This window comes from Populus alba, chromosome 1 (assembly GCF_005239225.2).
Source record: "Populus alba chromosome 1, ASM523922v2, whole genome shotgun sequence".
Taxonomy (NCBI): domain Eukaryota; kingdom Viridiplantae; phylum Streptophyta; class Magnoliopsida; order Malpighiales; family Salicaceae; genus Populus; species Populus alba.
The window spans coordinates 31729317-31748404 of NC_133284.1; the positions used below are offsets into that span (position 1 = coordinate 31729317).

The following is a 19088-nucleotide window of genomic DNA, read 5'->3' on the forward strand; positions in this document are numbered from 1 at the left end:
AAAAAAAATCTTAATATTAAAAAAATCAAGAGACAACAGACATGTTTTAAAAAAGGCAAGAAAAAATCAGGATCTTGGTCATAAATCTGGGTGGGTTAAATATGAATATTTTATTCCACGACATTAGATGCATGGTACAAAGAAACAAAAAGGAGTGATAATAGTAAAAAAATTATAATTAAAAATAAAATGATGATGAAATACATTTCAATCTAACTAAGGGCAATACAAAGAAAATAAAAAATAAAAGAGGAAGAAATGACCCAAGCAAATCCGAGTACAATTGTCGTTATGTAACCCATGCACTAGGCCTTGATAAATTTTAAAGAAACATAAAAAAAAGGATGGGATGCAAAGTGTTGAAAGATAAAAAAACTAATATCATCCAAGTCAACCTTTCAAACTCATTTCCTTGTTCGTGAGCTCGGTGTAACCTTACTAACAGTAACCATGAATCTCAATTTACAACAAACTTAATATCAACTAATGAAAATTAAATTTTTTTAACAAAAGTCCCCAAGTAAAATGAGTAATATAAAAGAACAAAAACAAAATGTTCTACAAAAAAAATCAGGGTGAAAAGGATATTGATTGATTTAATGGTGAAATTAAAAATAAAAAAACATTTTACAGAAGAAATCATATTAAGGATTTAAAAACAAAATAATAGGAATCAAATTTGATATCAAAACAAAAATAGAGGAAAAATAACATTTCAAAGTTAGAGGATGAAAATGAAAAATAAAATAAATTTGATAAAAGATCCTAAAAAAATAATAATAATATAAAAGAATGAGGGTTAAATGCTAAATAAAAAACCACTTGGGTAAATAACATTAATTGATTCAAGAGAAAAATCGAAAGAAAAAAAAACCCAACATTTCACAAAAGAATTCAAAAAAAAACTCAAAATCAAAAGAAAAGGGATCAAATCTAAAATAGAAAAAAAAATAAGAAGAATAAAATTTTAATATTAAATGATGAAATTAAAAAAAAATTACAAAATAAATTAAGACAAAAATCATATAATCAAAACTAAAAAAACTAAATCAAATATTAAGATAAAATAAAAGAATAACATGAATTTTCTTATTCACACCATGTTTTTTTGGGGCAAAGAGGAAAAAGAAGAAAAGTAATATCAAATACTGTATTTTAACCCGAAATAAGAAATTTAATTCACACAAACTACATCTCTTGCCCTCTACTATCTCGGAAATATTACCTGGAATAAGAAAATTAGTTGACAACATATACTTTACTATACTTTGTAAGTTGGACTAGTAATTATTTTTTAAAATATTTTTTATTTAAAATATATTTATTTATTTTTAAAATTTTATTTTTAATATTAATACATCAAAATCTAAAATTATTAAAAATAATTTAAAAATAATTATTTAAAAAAAATAACAAAAAATACAAATTAAAACTCACCCTCTAACGCTCCTAAATCTCTTGCCATCTAATGTCCCGACAGAGGAAATATTACCAGCCTGGAAATGAAGGGCATAAACATACACAGATCATTGACCATGGGCCATAAATTACTGACCATGTGTTACGGGTGTTTTTCGACTAAATTAATTGGTGATACAGTAGTAATTGTTTTTAAAAAACGTTTTTTATTTAAATAATAACTATCATAATATTAGGTCCAGACGAGCAGCTTGGAGGAATGCTTAGCTGGAAATCTAAGCAAGAACGGGGCCGTATCATGTGGCCACACTTCAGTGGAAGGTACCGACGCGTACAGATAGTTAACCGTGAGGTGAGTGTGATATCAGGGAGCTAGGCAAGTGAGAGTTGTTGGCATGTCACATGGCCACGTCGCTATCTCACGTGGCACCTTCCAGCAAAGCTCCTCCCCACCATTTTTGTCTGGGTTGTCCCTTTCTGCTATTTCGAGGTAGATTCATCAACAAGCATCTGATCTCTCCCTTTAATATCTTATTTGAGTCAGCAACAACTTTTAATCAGAGAGTTTAACCGATAATCATTATGCTTAATAAATGCTCTTGGCAATTACCCCTTCCCCCGTGAACAGACACAAAGATCCCACAGAAATGAACAAACCCTGCTAATCAACAGCTGATCATTTGCAGGTAAAATGACCATCGTGCACCCGGTCCCATGGGATGGGAAAAGAATTATGGTTATTTTGTGATTAAAACTATATTTTAGGAAGATAAATGGAGATACGAAGAAAAAATGGGACAGGAAATACAGTGGAGGGGGGGGGGGATTGAAGGAAAGAAAAGAAAATAGGGGGAAAGGATCTGTATTTTCATCCTCTTGTTTGGACGAGGGTGGTGAATGAAGGGAAATAAAGCATGAAACAAAGGTTCTCAGTTTTGTTTCGTTTCATCTGAAATAGCCGAAATATTTTATACCAATTCAAAAATAGAATAATTTTCATCTCATTTCAAATCTTGATTTGTTTTGAATTTTTTCAGCTAAATTCTGTCCAGAATTTTCCGGTTTCATTTTACATGTTCCGTTTTGGTTTTAAAAAATTATTGAATCAAATTGAACCTAGTTCAATTTAATTAATTAAATCACCCAAGTATAAAAAGCTATTTTTTTCATTACTATTTTCAATAACAATAATATAAAATAATAATATTGAAAATTATTATTACTATTTTCATTAATAATGATATTAATTTTTTAAAATTAGATTTATCACTAATATATATGATTTATATTCATGTTTTTTTTTTTTTCAAGTTTACACTTTTTAGGAATTTGAGCAAAACAATGGATGTTTTAGATCCCATTAGCCTTGATAACATTGACCTAGCTTAATATTTAAAATATTTGTATTAAAACATTTTAATTTCATAATATTTTGATATTTTGTTTAAGTTGAATTAATTTAAGTTAAAGATTTATTTAATCTTGAATATTTAGAAATATTTTGAATTTTAAAATTATATTTGTTTGACATTATGTTTGTATTGCGTAATTTATAATTAATTTATTTTGAATTTGAATCATGTTTGTTGAATATATATGTGTGTGTGTGAACAGTATAACTCCAAAAACGACATATTGAAGCACTCCAAAATTAAAACATTTCATTCTAATTGAAAAAACAAAACAACGAAATTAATAACCTTGATATGACGAAAGAAATTATCAATATAATTAAAATAATTGGCGAGGAAAAGCTTTTCATGTTAATAATGAATCTTTTTTTTTTTTCCTTTCTTTTCCATCATTCCTTCCTTTTTTTTTCTGGATTGGTCCTTCAAACTTTTTGATAGCACCTCAAATCTTTTATTTTCCATTTACGTCTTTTTTTACTGGAGGCTTCAATCTTTTTTCATTTGCATAGGCTCTTTTGCTTTCCATTTAATAATTAATTTGGTATTTCAAAATTAACCTCGAAGAATCATAAAACAATATTTATAATTATGAACATGTTAGATAATACGAGATAGATAAAATATATAAAAAAAAATGCAACATCAAGTAAAGACACAATCCATATTTTATATTTCACGATATTTTTTTTTATCATTTTTTTATTTATAATTTAATCATTTTATATTGAGTTGAAATTTAGTTCAATTATTTTTTACTTTATATAAGGCTCTCGTTGTGTTAAAAATAGATTTTAATGTTGTTTAATGTTTAATTTAACAAAATAAATTTTAATTATATTAATTCAAACCAATTAAAATTTTAAAAAATAATTTAAAACTGAAATAAATATTCATAATTTTTTTATAGGAAATAACATCCATGTCTCGATTTTCTAGCTCAATCTTCGACAATAATTCATAAATTTATTATAATTTATTAACATATAAAACTTTTAATTTATTGTATTATAAATTTTTTAGTCTGTAGTTAAAATTTTTAAATATCATAAAAAAACATTAACATCCCTCACGTTTTTTTGAAGCCGAGAAAAAAAAAAAACTCTATCATGTAGTGTAACACGTGGAATCAGACTAATTTAAATAATGAGGAGTGAAAGAAAATAATTGTCAATAAAGTTAAAATCACATTTATAAATGATAAAATTGTTATTTTGTTAGGTGTTACTTCCACTTTATTGTCTGCGAAATTGGAGAGAAAGGTTTACGTGGGCCATCGCAGGATTTATTTTCCCCGCACTCTCTTTTATACTCCCCAACAACAGAAAATATCTTGAAAATTGCATTTCCCCCCTCCTCATTTTCTTTCCCTCCACTTTCCACCCTTTCCGGACACTCTTGGCTATTGATTCGTTGAGAGGGGAAAAACACACGTAATAATAATAGGGATGGCAACGGTCTATACTCTATAGATTAGATTCTTTATATGTACACGTTTTCTATTATTTATAAGATAAAAAACTTAGATATTTATATAATATTCATTGCCTTATTTATTATAAAAAAAATAACAGTGTATATGTTTAAGTTGTATATAAAATGTAAAAGGTTACCTTTTAAAAGCACACCATAAATACATTACCTTTAAAAAACAAGATTGGTTAAGCTTGCATCCAAAGGTTTTTTTTTTTTATCTTTTCAAATTGTTTTTTTTTTCCCTTGATAGATAAGCTTATAGGGGTGACTTGGTCTTTTGCTTAAAATGAATCCTATTAAAACAAAGAAAATTTGTTAGTGTGTGCATATGGGTGGTACATGTGGCGTCATTTACTTTCGATCGTTGCCTTTCATGATGATGTTAGAAACGCCTCTCCATCTTTTTTATGTTGCTGCCAGGCATATAGATGGGGTGTGGTGGATGAGCACTAACAAATTTTTTTTTTATCCTTTTTATTTTTCATTGTAAAAATATAGAGGGGTTATTTAATTTATTTTTTTTAATTACTATTTTTTTTTATTGAATGTTTTATTTTATTTTGCCCCTCTTTATTTAGTTTCATTTAATTTTTATATCAGACTCGGTCCTTATTTTTTTTATTGTTATTTTTTTTTTATTTTTCTAATTGATTTTTTTTAATCTTGTCCTGCAACATTTGATTTTAAATTATTTTTATATAAAATATAACCCCTATTTTTTTAATTGTTATTTAGTTTTTTTTTTTCAATTTTATCCCTTAATATATTAATGATTTAAATTATTGCTTTGTAATTTTTAAGGTTTGCTTTTTACGGGGTTAGTCCCATACTCAAGACTCGAGTCATGGATTTTAAAGGTTAACATATGTTTTGATTTTTTTAAAAAAATTTATTCTTCAAGATTTAATATACATGGAACTGTTCTTCATGTTGTTTTTTTTAAAAAATATTTTCATGAAATTATCCCAATTATATGATCATTATCATAATATTATTGAGTTAGCTTTGATTTTTTTTGTTTTTTTTAAATGCTTTCTCACCAATCTCATCTTTTAATATTAAATTGTTGGGTAACTGAATTCCATAAATTTATTTAGCATGTTTTTGATAAGGTAACCTTGATATGATAATTAGATCATAAATTTAACATGCTAACCTGAATATGCTGAAGTTGGGTTTTTCTATTATTTTTTATATGGATAATTTTTTTTATCATTGTATTTTTTAATTTATATTAATTAAATTGATAAAATTTATTAAACATAATTAAGTGAATAACTCAAGTCTTACTGGCAGCTTAGCTCGGACCGTATCTAGTCACTATCAAACGGCATCTAACGGGCCAAAAGAAAAAGAGAGGGAAACAATCATAGCCGTCCGATTCACACAGCTTGCTCCTGACCTTCTTTTTATATACGCACGGATTTTACCATCCCTGCACTACACTCTTCACCCGCTCCCTCTCACTTGCTAGATCGAGGCTAACTCTCACTCGATCGCCGGAATCCTCACCGGAAGCGCCTCCCTGTCACACCGTTTTCTGATTTCTCAACGGTGAGTTTTCATTTCCAGATCTGATTCCTCTCTCATTTCAAGTCCGTCTGGATACCGAGAAAGAACATAGAGAAACCGCAAAAAGCTGAATTCATTCTGTTTTATCTTTCCGATTTGAACTTGTGGATTCAATGCTTTGTTTTCTTAGTTGTCGCGGCTTTCATTTGCTTGCATTTTCTCATAAACCAAACAGGCTGGATCGGTGACAACACACTGTTTTAAGCTACTAGTGTGTTTATCTCCGCTATTTTTAGTAATTTAATTGTTCTTTGCCAACAGTATCTTCTCCTTCGAGGATGTGAAATTTGTTTCGAATTTCGCCTGCTGTTTTTTTTTTTAAAATCAAAATCGTACTTTTAAATAGAGTCTCGGATCTGATGTCTCCGTGCAATTTTTTTTTCCGAGAGTGCTTAATATTTTTTATCCGGCTTGCCTTTTTTATTTCTGCAGAAATATAACATAAAAAATGAGAGAAATCCTTCACGTTCAAGGAGGACAATGCGGTAACCAAATCGGTTCCAAGTTCTGGGAGGTTGTTTGCGCTGAGCATGGAATTGATCCCACTGGAAAATACACTGGATCCTCTGACCTTCAATTGGAGCGCGTTAATGTTTATTACAATGAGGCCTCATGCGGACGATTTGTCCCTCGCGCTGTGCTTATGGATCTTGAGCCTGGTACTATGGACAGTGTGAGGACTGGTCCCTATGGCCAGATCTTTAGGCCTGATAACTTTGTGTTTGGACAGTCTGGCGCTGGAAACAACTGGGCCAAGGGTCATTATACTGAGGGTGCGGAGTTGATTGATTCGGTTCTTGATGTTGTGAGGAAGGAGGCGGAGAATTGTGACTGTCTTCAAGGTATGTGTTGTTATGTGCGATGAATGGTTGTTGTTCGGCAAATTTGATTTTTAAAATTTTCGAGTAGTTATTAATGAATTTTCTTTATTACGTGTAGGATTTCAAGTTTGTCACTCACTCGGTGGAGGAACTGGTTCTGGGATGGGGACTCTTTTGATTTCTAAGATCAGAGAGGAATACCCTGATAGAATGATGCTCACTTTCTCTGTGTTTCCATCACCCAAGGTTTCTGATACTGTTGTGGAGCCATATAACGCCACCCTTTCTGTTCATCAGTTGGTTGAGAACGCTGATGAGTGTATGGTGCTTGACAATGAGGCCTTGTATGATATTTGCTTCAGGACTCTCAAGTTGACTACTCCTAGCTGTAAGTGCATTTTGGTCTTAAAACTAGCTTTATGTGTTTGTTACACAAATTTAGTAGCATGCTTGTTTTGGTGCCTAACACATTCGGATTTTTGTGATCCAATTCTGATTAAGCCATAATTTGTTTTCATAAACTTGCATTAGGCTGGGGTTGGCGGGTTCGGGTTTTGTTATCTGATTGTCTGAAATATATATCTTTATCAAGGCTTGAAATCAAGATTGAGATGGATGTGCATGGTTTAATTATGTGTCATTGTTCCTTTCTGCTGAACACCTGGTCTACACTGCTTGGTCATGTATAATAGCATTTATGTATTAGCTTGGACACTTCCTCATTTCCCTTGTTGTTTGTTTATGTTCTCCACTTGCTTACAAGGCGGCCTAGTTTAGTTGCTTTGATGTTCTGAGGTGATGATTTCATCTGCGGTTTTCCTCTTGCTTTGACAGTTTCTTAATTACGAATTTTGGCTTTTTGCAAGCTGTATCTTACTCCCTCTATCTGCTTGTTGTAATGTACTTTATAAAATGTGGTCGTGCCCCTTATTTTGGTTGGAAGTGTGGTAAATGTTGCTTTTCAAAATGATTTTTGCTTTAGATGAGATTTTAAAAAATGCTTGAATAACTTTGGGTTGTTGACAATTGTTGCAGTTGGTGACCTCAATCATCTGATTTCTGCAACAATGAGTGGTGTCACTTGCTGCCTGAGGTTTCCTGGGCAGCTTAACTCTGATCTTAGGAAGCTTGCAGTGAACCTCATCCCCTTCCCCCGTTTGCACTTCTTCATGGTTGGATTTGCTCCTCTGACTTCACGTGGTTCTCAGCAGTACCGGGCACTAACTGTCCCAGAACTCACCCAGCAGATGTGGGATTCCAAGAACATGATGTGTGCCGCAGACCCACGCCACGGTCGCTATCTGACTGCCTCCGCCATGTTCAGGGGTAAGATGAGCACTAAAGAAGTTGATGAACAGATGATCAATGTCCAAAACAAGAATTCGTCCTACTTTGTGGAGTGGATTCCAAACAATGTCAAGTCCAGTGTGTGTGATATTCCTCCAATAGGTCTTGCAATGGCATCCACCTTCATCGGAAACTCAACCTCCATCCAGGAGATGTTCAGGCGTGTGAGCGAGCAATTCACAGCTATGTTCAGGAGGAAGGCTTTCTTGCACTGGTACACGGGGGAAGGCATGGATGAGATGGAGTTCACCGAGGCTGAAAGCAACATGAATGACCTCGTGTCTGAATATCAGCAATACCAGGATGCAACTGCTGAGGATGATATTGACTACGAGGATGAGGAGGAAGAAGAGGCTGCTGAGATGTAAAGAAGTGTGAGCGGTCCGGTCCAGCTACCGATTTTGCAGTCTTGCTGCATAAATGTGTGTACTCTTTTAATTGGTCATGGGTGAATTTCCGGTTTCCAACGGAGAGTAGTGTATGGATTGTAGAGTTGGAATAGTGCTTGCTTTTCCTTCTAGCTGTAATATTTGTTAAATATAACGAGGTTGATTTGGGTTGGGTTGTTTTACTATTCATATTTGTTTCTGAATTCTCGCGTTACTCTTGCCTCTAGTCCTAGCAGTCGTCGAAAATAGAACCCACATGATTGTTTAGGCAGCGTTGATGGTGGAGGACGCAGGACAGGTAAGAAGACACTGTTACAGCCAAGAATGCTTTTCAGGCTAGTACGTATTAATGGTCTCATAAAAAAAAAGATGATGGAAGACATCTACCGCTGTTAAAATGCCGATGCAAATTCTTCAGTTGAAAACTGGAGAAGGAAAAGACACGAAGGGAGTGCAAAGGAAACGGCATAAATCCAAGGCAAATGTTTCTGGACAAAATATGGTGCACGGAAATAAAATGGTCAACGCAGCACAGCAGGATCCTGGAGGAGAGAGAGACTCCATGTGAAGCAACGTGTTTCCTTGGCAGTAGTTCTTTAGCATTTTATCACCTATATGGTAGCTTGGAAGAACAAGAGAGAATAATAGCCTCACAGCTAGCATCAGACCATTCAATTAAGTTACACCAGATTTCGGTCCTTTTGGCTTAACATGTGAGTCTGCAACTCTATATATATTCAAAGGGACCTGTCAGGTGTCCCCACCAGACTCTATTTTCTTCTCGTCTGTTTCCTCAATTATTAAGCATTACTCTACTATAAAAGCGTGTGCTGTTCAGCATGCAGGGCTCCACTGTTTAAAAGCGTGTGTTGTTCAGCATGCAGGGCTCCACTGTTTATCTTTCACGCATTAGTACATGCTTGTCTGGTGTTATAGGTTTGTAGAAAAAATAAAAATAAAAATTATATGGAAAATAATTATTATAATTCATAATATTTTTTTAAAAAAACTATAAAGCTAAATTTTTAACTAAATTAATATTTAATTAATAAAATGAATACAAAAAAATTTTAAAAAAATTCATAACAAAAAAAATGAAAGGAAAAAAAACTATGCAGGGAAACACGATAATAATCTATAGTATTTCATGAAGAAATCTACAGTTGTAATTTTTAATCAGCTTAATATTAAAAATAATAAAATCAAGAAAGATAATTTTGAAAAAATTCATAAAAAAAAAAATCATGTGGGGGAATATTGTAGCAATCCATGGTGTTGTAAAAAAAAAAACTACAAAGCTAAATTCTCAACCAGCTCAATATGAAAAAAAATAAAATCGACAAATACAATTCTGAAAAAAAAAACATAAGAAAAGTATTTAAAAAATCATGTGGGGAAACACTGTAACAATCTATAAAGTATTTTTTTTAAAAAAAACACAACAATATTGGAAAAAAAAAAGAACAAAAAAAACATGTAAAACCCAGAAAAAAGGGAAAAAAACAAAAAAAAAATATGGGGAAAGACAAAAAAAAAGAAGAAGAAAGACAAAAAAAAAAAAAAAAATACATGTGGGGAAAGCTACAATACTTTCCCCACGCGTTTTAGAGTATTTGTCAATGAGTTGTGTAAAATTTTGTATATATTTTTAATTTGATTCTTGTTTATTTTTTCAATGATTTAGTTCTAATAGTAAACTAATTGATTTTGATTTTTTATGAAAAAATAGGATTAAAAAAAGATGGACCAAAATGAAAAAGACATAAAATATGAACTACATACTATAAGTTTCGCAAAAGATACCTTTTGGTTCTTAAACTTAAAAAATCATGAAAATTATACAATTTTAGTACCTCAATATATTTTCAATTCAATTTTGATATAAAAATTTAGTTTTGTTATTTTTCAGTCTCTCGTCGAGAGAGAAGAGAGAGATGTCATCAAATTCTGGTGGTCGAGAGAGAAAAAATATTGTTGACACCAATTTAGGCAACAAAAACAGACGATATTTATGTCAAATGATTTTATTTGATGAGGACATTTCATATTAGGTATTTTATTTTTACCTTTAAAGTTTGTGAAAAAATAAATTTGAGCTCGAGTTGATTTTGATTCTTGGAGTGGTTTTTTAAGGTCATAGATAGATTTATTATGATTACTACGATACTTTATATGTCTTTTGACTAAAAAACAAGTTGAAAAATAAGTTTTTGGGTAAAAAAACTTAAGCTTTGATTTTTCAATCACCATAATAACAGAAATCTAGACAGATCAAACGATGTGTTATTTGAATTTTTTTTCTAGAAAAAATTGAGGCCGACGGCATGCCATCCACCATAGTTGTAAACATAAAAGATTAAAGCGTGGGCCCTAACAAAAAGGGCCAAGGGGCTGGTCTTTACGCTCTCTCTATTTATTTTTTTTAAATTAATGATTTTTTATGATTTTATCTCTATTTTTTAAATTTACATGTAAATTAGTATCCCTTATCTCCCCCCCCTCTTTTTTGTATGGAAGACCTTTTTTAAATGAAAATTATTTTTTTTAGTTATGCTTTTAATTTCAAATTTTTTTTCTGATTCATCTATAATTTTTTTTTTATCTTTTGTATAAATAAATTTGATTTTTGAAAATAAAAAATTATTTTTAGATAACATTTCTAATATGTGTAGCATTGCATAATGGTTTTTTTTTTTCATTTTATTTTATTTTATTAATTTAATTTGTGTGTCTATTTCTATTACTGTTTACTTAAATGAAAATTTTATTTTAATAAATAAATTAGCAAACATAACCAGTTAAATATCTTGTTTTTCGAAATTAAATATCTTGATTTATATTTATCTTGTTCAATTTAATTTGTGTGTTTATTTCTATCGTTGCTTGTTTAATTAAAAAAATTATTTCAATAAACAAATTAGCAAATACAACCGGTTAAATGTCCTGTCTTTTCTGATCAAATATCTTAATCTATACTTGTTTTTTAATTTTTCAAATTTTATTTTTATATATCATTAATTATTATTTATTTATTGATTCGTACAAATAGTTCTTCATTTATTTGATTATATGTATCCATAAAATTCTTAATTTGAGCTTAGAATTTTTCAAATTAGAAAAAAATATTGAAAAATCTGCATGTACAATCTCTTTATAAAAAGTTAAAATCGGAGAACATAACTAGTGTATCCTAAATCCTGTCCAATTTTTTGAAATCCAGATAGAGGATGATGCCAATTACTCATTCCCTTTCAACGAGGCGCTGATTTAAGATTTGAATTCTTTTAAAATTAGTCAAAGAAAGAACACAAACACCCCCTCCCCCCCTAATTGCACAGTCCATACTACATCTTTTAAGACTAATTCATTCTCGCAATGTCGGGAAGGATGCCGGCAAAAAAGTGCATAAACCCAGGAGGCTATGCAATTTCAAGTTTAATTTATATAAAAATGATAACCAAATAAAAATAAAAACTTAATAAAAAATTAAATTTTAAAAGTTAAAATTAAAAAAATAAATATTTAAAACAAAATATATATAATAATTAAAAGTTTGAGGATCAAATTTGATATAATTAACAAATAATATGATATTTCTAATTTTTTTATAATTTTTAAAAAGTATTTTCCGTTTAAATTTTTCTAGAAAAATATTTTTCTGAAAACTAAATTAAATTTTTCTTTGATTAAAATGCATTTTTTATCAATCAATTTTTTTAATAACAAATAAATATAAAAAAAATTTTAATTTTTTTTTCAAAACTCATTTCACATAAAACAAACATAGCTTCATACGTTAACCTGAGAACGTCTTAAAATTAAGGAAGCGAGAAGACAATCTCGGAGCCAAACAGCGCCGTTCCCCCCCATCGGACCGCCCTGTAGAGAGTCTGGTTTTGGATAAAAAATCACTCTCGCATTCAGGGACCTAGGCGATGGCAGCATGCTTGGCTGTAAATCTAAGCAAGGAATCAGTTTCCATTAATGGCGAGGATTAGTGGAGGAGGGAGGGAGTGTTAATTAAGCTGCTTTAGGTACAGAGTCTGGATCCCGTGATTATGATGTTGAATCCATAAGAGATAAGAAGGAGAGTAGCTGACAGTTCACATGGGGACATCGTCGCCTCATGTGGCCCTTCTAGCAAAGCTCTTTCCCACCTTTTCTTATTTGTCCTTTTTTGCCAATTTGAAGGAAGATGCTCCTCTCCTCTAATCCCGTTCCGTTACTTCAACTTAACAGTGATTCTTAATCAATGCAATTGGCAATAGTACCCTCATCATTGAAATTTTATCCTGTTTGTTACAGGTGATTGTAACGTATGTTTTTTAAATATAATAATATAATATTTTTTATTTTCAAAGTTTATTCTTGATATTAGTACAAATAATATATAATTACATAAAAATAATTTAAAATAAAAATAAAAATAAAAATAATTTTTTAAATATAATTTAAAGCATTTTTAAAACATAAAAACAAATGTGTTTTAATAATTTTTTTTAGAAATGCGTTATATATTGTTTATAAAAATGTTTTTTTTTTAGAAATAATAATTAAAAATAATAATTTTTTATTTTTAAAAAATTAATTTTTGATATTATTATATTAAAATTATTCAAAAATAAAATATATTTTTTTAAACAAAAAAAATTAATTTTTTTTTGAAAACACGTTTTACAACCACTTTTCTATTCCCAATTTGCAAATAGGATTCCATTTGAGTCTTCAAAAATTAAAAATTAAGCAATGCTGTCCTCAAATTTGTGTCTTCTATTTGTTTCCATCCTCCCTCCTTGCCTTCTCATATCCTGTTCCCAAATAGAGCGGCTTAGGCACCTAATTGCAATCAGCTGCCTGTAGTTGGGACACCAGTTTGTAATTTTCCCAGGAATAGAATAATCACAAGATCTGTCGTTTCAATAGGTCATCAGTCCATTAAATCCATTTTTCAAATATCAAATATCATCGCCCTGTCAATTCGAAACCAACATCTACACCGTTGAACATTACGATCCAACGGCATCAACGGACTAAAATAAAAGGAGAGGGAAACCACGACAGCCGTCCGATCGACACACCTCTACCCCTATTTTCCTCCTTTATATAACAACTCATTCACTCCATTTTCAAACCAAATTATTACTTCCCTCCTCCCTCACTCCCTTTGATCGAGCCTCTCTCACGCTCGATCTCTGAAAACCTCGCCGGAGACACCGCATAGTTAAATCCGGTCACCGATTTCGTAACGGTGAGTTTTCGATTTCTAGATCTGATCTCTTCTTCCGTTATCGAATCTGTCTTGATGCCGAGAAAACATAAGAAAACAAGTTAATATCTATTTTGTTGATGAATAATTAGTGAATCTTATTTTTCTGAGTGAATTACTTTGTTTATGCAGTCTCATTGCACTTTCTGTTTTTTTTTTTGCATTTTCTCTGCAGCCAAACAGGCTGGATCTGTAACTATTCTGTTTAGACTGTTTGTTAATCTTCGATCAAAAGCTTTATTTAGTCACTTAATTAATTATTTATTAAGATATAATTGTCTAGTGAAATTTACTCACGTCTTAGATCTGTTCTCCATGTTTTAAATTATAATTTCTCTTATGCTTTACCTAGTTTTTCTCTTACCATTAATTTAATCATATTTTTTCTCAACTTGCAGAGAAATAAAAAATGAGAGAAATCCTTCACATTCAAGGAGGACAGTGCGGTAACCAAATCGGCTCCAAGTTCTGGGAGGTTGTTTGCGCTGAGCATGGAATTGATCCCACTGGAAAATACACTGGATCCTCTGACCTTCAATTGGAGCGCGTCAATGTTTATTACAATGAGGCCTCATGCGGACGATTTGTCCCTCGCGCTGTGCTTATGGATCTTGAGCCTGGTACTATGGACAGTGTGAGGACTGGTCCCTATGGCCAGATCTTTAGGCCTGATAACTTTGTGTTTGGACAGTCTGGCGCTGGAAACAACTGGGCCAAGGGTCATTATACTGAGGGTGCGGAGTTGATTGATTCGGTTCTTGATGTTGTGAGGAAGGAGGCGGAGAATTGTGACTGTCTTCAAGGTATGTGTTGTTATGTGCGATGAATGGTTGTTGTTCGGCAAATTTGATTTTTAAAATTTTCGAGTAGTTATTAATGAATTGTCTTTATTACGTGTAGGATTTCAAGTTTGCCACTCACTCGGTGGAGGAACTGGTTCTGGGATGGGGACTCTTTTGATTTCTAAGATCAGAGAGGAATACCCTGATAGAATGATGCTCACTTTCTCTGTGTTTCCATCACCCAAGGTTTCTGATACTGTTGTGGAGCCATATAACGCCACCCTTTCTGTTCATCAGTTGGTTGAGAACGCTGATGAGTGTATGGTGCTTGACAATGAGGCCTTGTATGATATTTGCTTCAGGACTCTCAAGTTGACTACTCCTAGCTGTAAGTGCATCTTTGGCGTTTATCTAAAGATATTGTTTATACTCTTTTTTCTGTGAAAAAGGTTGTTATTGGATTTTCTGAAAACTTTTGCACAAGTTTAGTATTATGCTTGTTGAGGAAACATGCACGTTTAGATTATTGTCAAGTAACTCGTAATGGAAGTTTGGATTCTATGTCAATATGATCTCCTGGCCAAGGGTTTGGGGGTGGGGTTTTGTTATCTGATTATGTGAAATGTGTATGTTATTTAAGCAGTGAAAATAAGAAAGTCGTTTAAAGTTCCGGTATTATCATTTATTGTCTGATTTTCTTTGCTCTCAAGCCCTTGGTGCAATATCTTGGGCAACGGGCACTTTCTCATTTTCTTTGGTGCTCGGCATTATTTTTCACTTTTTGTCCGTGCCTTTGTCAGGTCTCTGTTGTGTTTATGTTTTGTAGCGGTTTACTGCTTCCCGCATTTATGTTAGTTGCTTACTTTATATCTTTCGGCTGGGAAGCTTTATCTTACAATTCATGTCTTCTTGAATGAGGGGATGTGGGCTCCATGTTGCTGGATCTCACATGAATCTTCTCTGATGTTATTCTCTAGGAGCTAAGCATTTGCTTGGTCGATAAGTGGAAGCACCAAATGTTAGGTGGCAGCTTTTTATGACATTACCGAGTCTGAGATAATTTGATTAAGACATTATGACACTGATGTAACCTTGAAAAGAGAAGTTTTAGGGTTTTTATGCATGGGAATTTGTTTGTTTGTTCACCACTAGCTCTGTTTTTTTTTTTTTTTTTCCCTGTGGCGTTGATGTGGTCTTTTGACATGAGGATTGTTTGTGTTTTTCAACTGTTTGTCTTTGCATCCTTTCTGCGTCACAACAATGATTTAAATGCTGGATTAACTTTTGAGTTATTGATTTTTGTGACAGTTGGTGACCTGAACCATCTGATCTCTGCAACAATGAGTGGGGTTACCTGCTGCCTCAGGTTCCCTGGCCAGCTCAATTCTGATCTTAGGAAGCTTGCTGTGAACCTTATCCCCTTCCCCCGCCTGCACTTCTTTATGGTTGGATTTGCTCCTCTTACCTCTCGTGGCTCTCAGCAGTACAGGTCACTTACTGTCCCAGAACTCACCCAGCAGATGTGGGATTCCAAGAACATGATGTGCGCCGCAGACCCACGCCACGGTCGCTATCTGACTGCCTCTGCCATGTTCAGGGGCAAGATGAGCACTAAAGAAGTTGATGAACAAATGATGAATGTCCAAAACAAGAATTCCTCCTACTTTGTTGAGTGGATTCCAAACAATGTCAAGTCCAGCGTGTGTGATATTCCTCCAATAGGGCTTGCAATGGCATCCACCTTCATCGGAAACTCAACCTCCATCCAGGAGATGTTCAGGCGTGTGAGCGAGCAATTCACAGCTATGTTCAGGAGGAAGGCTTTCTTGCACTGGTACACGGGGGAAGGCATGGATGAGATGGAGTTCACCGAGGCTGAAAGCAACATGAATGACCTCGTGTCTGAATATCAGCAGTACCAGGATGCAACCGTTGATGAAGAACTTGAGTACGAGGATGAGGAGGAGGAAGAGGCTGCCTAGATGTAATGAGTTGTGCAAGGTCTATCTTCTTCTGCTGCTGCTTTTTTTCATACATTTTTACCGCTTTAAGTTCCGGGTTGGAAAATTGCCTATATTCTTACTTTCCCAGTTCTACAAGTTAAATATTCAGCCATGTGGCTGCTGGTGTGAAAAGTTTTGTATTGTTCATGTTTCAATTCTTGCTTTAAATGCTATTCCTCTTCCTATAATCAATCTCTAAAAAATAAAAAATATCCATCCACAAAAGTAACGGAATGATTATCACCCAAAAGACCACAGAGATTTTATCCTTTTACTTTTGTTTTTCTATCTCTCTCCCCTGCTTATGCATAGCGGTAAACTAGGGGTTGCTACCAACTGTTTATAATGCCAAACCCAGCAGAGTTCAGATCCCGAACCAAGTCCCGACCCACGGGATACTAACAAACTTGGCGGGTGCAGAACTCGAAAAATTGAAAAACAGAAATGCTGTCACGAATCTTTTCGCCGAAGTTTTTCTCAATGTGAGAAAAAGATAGAAACACTATCTTATCAAATTAGATATTATGTCCTTGGTAATAAAACAAGAACTAACTACGCACCATAAATTCTCCCGCATGCTTGTGATCTTTACAAGGAACTTCATGATAAAATTAGGAGTTTTAGTGAAATAGGATACTCTTTTTCCTTATTCTATACCAAAATTAACAAGAACATTAACTGTTTTTCAGAGTTTTATTAGATCGCTAAATAAGGATGTACAACTTATCATAATAAAAACATTCAAAACATAAAAAAATATTCAAAAAAAATTTAGAATTTATATAAATTTAAATCTATAAGCACACAAAATAAAAACTCATGTTTTGAATACAAACATAATAATAACATTTTTATGTTTAAATTAAAATAAAAAAAATATATTTATTTTTTTGAAACACTTGAAAATAACAAAATTTTTGTTGTTGGTAAAGATAAATCTTTACTCTTAAGATTTTACTGCTCTTCACTTGGTGCAATTACAATATTTACAATAAGATTTTTAATATTTCAATCACTATCTTGATTTAGATGTATCTATAAATATGATTCTTCAATCAAAATAAAAATGACTCAATTATTTTTCAACAAAATAAATTTGATTCTAGGCTTAAAAAGAAAAGAAATTCAACATAGATAAAAAAAAAATCTACATATTTATTTTTTTAAATATCCAACCTGATATGACACTGGTTAAATAATTAGTATATGTCATAAAAGAGTGCAACTTAAGTTTGTGGTATTAGCGTATGTAATTACTGGATTTTATTATATCTTTGATTTGAGTAAGAAAAAAGGTATAAAAACTTGAAAATAAGTTGAAGATGGTACGCGTTTAAGTGTTTGAACTTCAATGCCTTTTACAATCGAGTGTCAATTGTTTTTAATTAATGCTTCAACTCTCTCGAAATTCTAAGAATTTAGTGAATTTTAGGATTGTAAATATATTTTATTTGAAAATATAATATATATATTTTAAAATATATTTAATATCAGCATGTTAAAATAAAAAAAATACACAAAAAAAAATAATAATTTTAAATTAGAATACATTAAAAAAAACTTTTAAAGTACAGTTTAATCACAGTGCCAAAAACCACACAAATAAACTTCAAGCAGCCTCGTATCTACTAGAAACAAATTAATAATAAGTGCCCTTTTATCTCATCTTTTCGACCTGCTTTTTGTAACCAAAAAAAAAAAAAAAAGCTAAGAAATACGTGACATAAATATTGGGCAACCTTGCTTCGCTGTGAATCCAACAATGCTACACTTCATCTGGATTATAATTATTATTTTTTGGCCCACACTCTGTTTTCGGTTAGATTAAAAACAATTTAGCAAATATAAAATAATATATATATATATATATATTAATTCAGGATAATTTTAAAAATTAACATTATTAAATTTTTTAATTATAATCTATGTATTAATTATATTATAATCCTTAATTTCTAAAATATATTTTAATCAAGTCATACATAATTAAATTATTTTATTTTTAATTTTTGACTAATAATTCTTAATTTGTGTGATCCATTAAACTGGTTTAAATATAAATTATAGTTATAATTAAATAAAATTAAATAATTTAATTTACTACCAATTCAATAATTAATTAATTTATATTTAAAGATCATATGCACGTCTAATAATATGTCATAATCTCCTAAATATTAGAAAAATTATTAGTGGTTTGACTAGACCTTTCAGTAGCTAGTCTCTCGGTGTAATTAATATTATTTCATCAATAATATTTTGATTGAACATTAAAGCATGAAATATATTTGTCATGTTAAATCATGTCTGTTCTTTACATAACAACATTAGTCTTTTGAAAACAATTTGAAATTCTTTTCAAATCTCATCCATCTTAGCTAAAGATTTCTTAGTCAGTAGTATTTTAGAATAAACAAGATATTTTTTCTAATTCAAATAAAATGATGAATTCTCTCTTGATCACTTGAGTATTTTCATTTAGTCAATAACATATCTAATATTTACTCTTTGTTACCTCAATTAATATAACATGTAAAAAAATCAAAGTATAAATTTTTTTATATAAGATAACCTAGTGATCTCAAGTTCAAGGTTCACTTACAC

The 19088-nt window shown here is 31.4% G+C and overlaps 2 protein-coding genes across 2 annotated transcripts; both read left to right on the forward strand.

Moving 5' to 3' along the window:
* The first annotated feature begins 5702 nt into the window (after positions 1-5702).
* On the forward strand, positions 5703-8605 carry LOC118055615 (tubulin beta-4 chain). Its single transcript, XM_035067573.2, has 4 exons — positions 5703-5858; positions 6309-6718; positions 6816-7085; positions 7733-8605. The coding sequence occupies exons 2-4, from the start codon at positions 6325-6327 to the stop codon at positions 8410-8412; spliced, it is 1344 nt and encodes a 447-aa protein (XP_034923464.1). The 5' UTR covers positions 5703-5858; positions 6309-6324; the 3' UTR covers positions 8413-8605.
* Positions 8606-13524: 4919 nt separating this feature from the next.
* On the forward strand, positions 13525-16672 carry LOC118055616 (tubulin beta-4 chain). Its single transcript, XM_035067574.2, has 4 exons — positions 13525-13681; positions 14098-14502; positions 14600-14869; positions 15790-16672. The coding sequence occupies exons 2-4, from the start codon at positions 14109-14111 to the stop codon at positions 16461-16463; spliced, it is 1338 nt and encodes a 445-aa protein (XP_034923465.1). The 5' UTR covers positions 13525-13681; positions 14098-14108; the 3' UTR covers positions 16464-16672.
* Positions 16673-19088: the final 2416 nt, after the last annotated feature.

Bases quoted from the DNA above. Each gene is read 5' to 3' on its own strand.
- LOC118055615 (XM_035067573.2), top strand. From the start codon at position 6,325: ATGAGAGAAATCCTTCACGTTCAAGGAGGACAATGCGGTAACCAAATC. The intron at 6,719-6,815 runs GTATGTGTTGTT...TATTACGTGTAG, and splicing joins GAATTGTGACTGTCTTCAAG to GATTTCAAGTTTGTCACTCA. The intron at 7,086-7,732 runs GTAAGTGCATTT...CAATTGTTGCAG, and splicing joins CAAGTTGACTACTCCTAGCT to TTGGTGACCTCAATCATCTG.
- LOC118055616 (XM_035067574.2), top strand. From the start codon at position 14,109: ATGAGAGAAATCCTTCACATTCAAGGAGGACAGTGCGGTAACCAAATC. The intron at 14,503-14,599 runs GTATGTGTTGTT...TATTACGTGTAG, and splicing joins GAATTGTGACTGTCTTCAAG to GATTTCAAGTTTGCCACTCA. The intron at 14,870-15,789 runs GTAAGTGCATCT...TTTTTGTGACAG, and splicing joins CAAGTTGACTACTCCTAGCT to TTGGTGACCTGAACCATCTG.